At 42.9% G+C, this 2,137-nt stretch overlaps 1 protein-coding gene across 1 annotated transcript; it reads right to left on the reverse strand.

The window, feature by feature from the left end:
- Positions 1–664: 664 nt before the first annotated feature.
- LOC112080013 (regulator of G-protein signaling 21-like) lies at positions 665–2,102 on the reverse strand. The gene is made up of 4 exons (XM_024145802.2): positions 1,965–2,102; positions 1,705–1,757; positions 1,188–1,351; positions 665–916 (listed from the first exon to the last, which is right to left on the reverse strand). Exons 1-4 carry the CDS (start codon positions 2,048–2,050, stop codon positions 749–751), a joined length of 471 nt encoding a protein of 156 aa, XP_024001570.1. The 5' UTR covers positions 2,051–2,102; the 3' UTR covers positions 665–748.
- Between the last annotated feature and the right edge of the window lie 35 nt (positions 2,103–2,137).

Below are 2,137 nucleotides of genomic sequence, written 5' to 3' on the forward strand. Positions count from 1 at the left end.
AATGTGGATGGTCGACCAATAACATCCATAAATGTGTAGTGAAAAATAACTCTGTTATGTATTCGACAATCATTTATACAGACCAATAACATCGTTAAATATGTGTATTCGGGGGACCTAATAACATCTGCTAAATATGTGTATTCGCATAACATCTGTTAAATATGTGTATTCGACCAATTAACTCTGTTAAATATGTGTATTGGAGCAAATGTTATTTATCGACAATAACACTGTTATATGGTATTCGACCAATAACATCTGTTAAATAGTGTTGAATATCGTAATAGTACGGACCAATACATTCTTAATGTATGACTCTGCTAATATGTGTAATTCGACCAATAACATCTGTTAAATATGTGTAATGTGACCAAATAACATCTGCTAAATATGTTGTATGTGACCAATAACATACTGCTAAATATGTGTATTCGACCAATACCATCCTGAAAATATGTGTATGTGACATAACACTGCTAATATGTAATACTTGTGACCATTTGATTTGACTAGAATACTCATGATGCCTCATTTCCTGTCAAAACACTTGATTAAGAACTGCATGGACAATACCATAGTTATTCCACATTTATGATAAACGCAAACATCTTACTACTCACTATGAGTGTGTCTACTAAGACTTGAGTATAATATAAATGATAATAAGTTCTAATGTAGTTATAAAACACAAGCTTGTTATTATGTTGTGTGGTCCTCCGGGGCAGCAGGTGGCGCTGTGGAGTATCTAAGGAACCCTAAGGGCCTCCAGGCAGTGTGGGGAGCGCAGGAAGCGAGGATAAGAGTCTTTGGCCATCAGGTGGTAGACGTGTTGTTGGGCCTCGTGGAATGTGTCGCCTGCAGGCTCCTCCATCACTCTCAGTAGAGCCTCCCTGGTCTCAGCATCCAGGTTCACCTGGCGACATCACACACARTGTTCAGACAGCGCCTGTACMACGTTCACTAGCATCCTGTCCAGGGGGTGTACTTTACATCAAGCTTCCTTAAGCTACAGAAATATGAGAAATGGGGGGCTCTTGCCCCTCTGGACTGTTCTGGCTCAGACAAGGCTTACTTACTTCTACAACATTCAAGCAATGTCTATACAACCTTCACACAACATCTATACAACGTTTGTAAAATGTATATACAACGTTTAGACAGCATCTACACAACACTCCACCTACCTCCTGTGGTGAACCAGGGTTGATGTACTGGCAGTACATAGACTGGGCCTTGGCCCCCTGCTGCCATGGGGGGGTAACCCTGTACTCCTCACAGGCCAACCAGAACTGCAGGTTCTCCTCACTGAACTCAGACTGCAGGAACCAGAGGAAAGCTTTCTGGCCAACTGGGAGGGGGGAGGGGGGACATTTCAACAAGTCAAACTATACATTGCCACGGAAACGTATCAGTGTAATTAGAGAGAGAGAGGTTAGAGAAGATAGAGAGAGAGAGGTTAGAGAAGATAAGGAGAGAGGGAGAGAAAGAGAGAAGAGGCAGAGAGAGAAGAGGGAGAAAGAGATAGGGATTGAGAGAGAAGAAGAGAGAGGGAGTGAAAAGAAGGAGAGAAGAGAGAGGGAGATAGAATAGAGAGAGAAGAAAGAATGAGAAAGAATGAGAGCGGGAGAGAAAAGGAAGAGAGATAGAAGAGAGAGGGGGACAAAGAAGAGGGAGAGAGAGAAGAGATGGACTAGATCTTACTCTTGCCGTTGAGTAGAGACTCCAGACCCTGAAGAGTCCTGTCCTCATGGACCCTTTTAGGAGAGTCATGAGGTTATGGAGAGAAAGATAGAGATTAGGGAGAAGTTCTGATGGAAATGATCACTTTGTTGTCAGTTAAACATCCCACAGTTCCTGACGTGACTCAAGACTGCAGTAGCTCACTGGTGTAGAATGGTGGATAGGTAGACAGACAGACAGACAGACAGACAGACAGACAGACAGACAGACAGACAGGCTACCTGTGTTTGTGATGTGTCCACTCCTGTTTGTCAGCCAGGTGGCTCAACTTCACCCGCATCCCCTTTGCTCTGGAACACACACACATTTAGTTTGTGCTCTATATCTAAAAATCTAATCCCATCATCCTTCTGCTTCGACAATCACATCAACCTTCTGCTTCGACAATCACATC

The sequence above is a fragment of the Salvelinus sp. IW2-2015 genome, unplaced genomic scaffold (genome assembly GCF_002910315.2).
Source record: "Salvelinus sp. IW2-2015 unplaced genomic scaffold, ASM291031v2 Un_scaffold10987, whole genome shotgun sequence".
In the NCBI taxonomy this organism is placed as follows: Eukaryota; Metazoa; Chordata; class Actinopteri; order Salmoniformes; family Salmonidae; genus Salvelinus; species Salvelinus sp. IW2-2015.

Excerpts from the sequence above, each read along its gene's own strand:
- LOC112080013 (XM_024145802.2), bottom strand. The coding sequence starts at position 2,050 with ATGTGTGTGTGTTCCAGAGCAAAGGGGATGCGGGTGAAGTTGAGCCAC. Across the intron at positions 1,758-1,964 it reads TGGACACATCACAAACACAG|GGTCCATGAGGACAGGACTC; the intron begins GTAGCCTGTCTG and ends CTCTCCTAAAAG. Across the intron at positions 917-1,187 it reads ACCCTGGTTCACCACAGGAG|GTGAACCTGGATGCTGAGAC; the intron begins GTAGGTGGAGTG and ends TGATGTCGCCAG.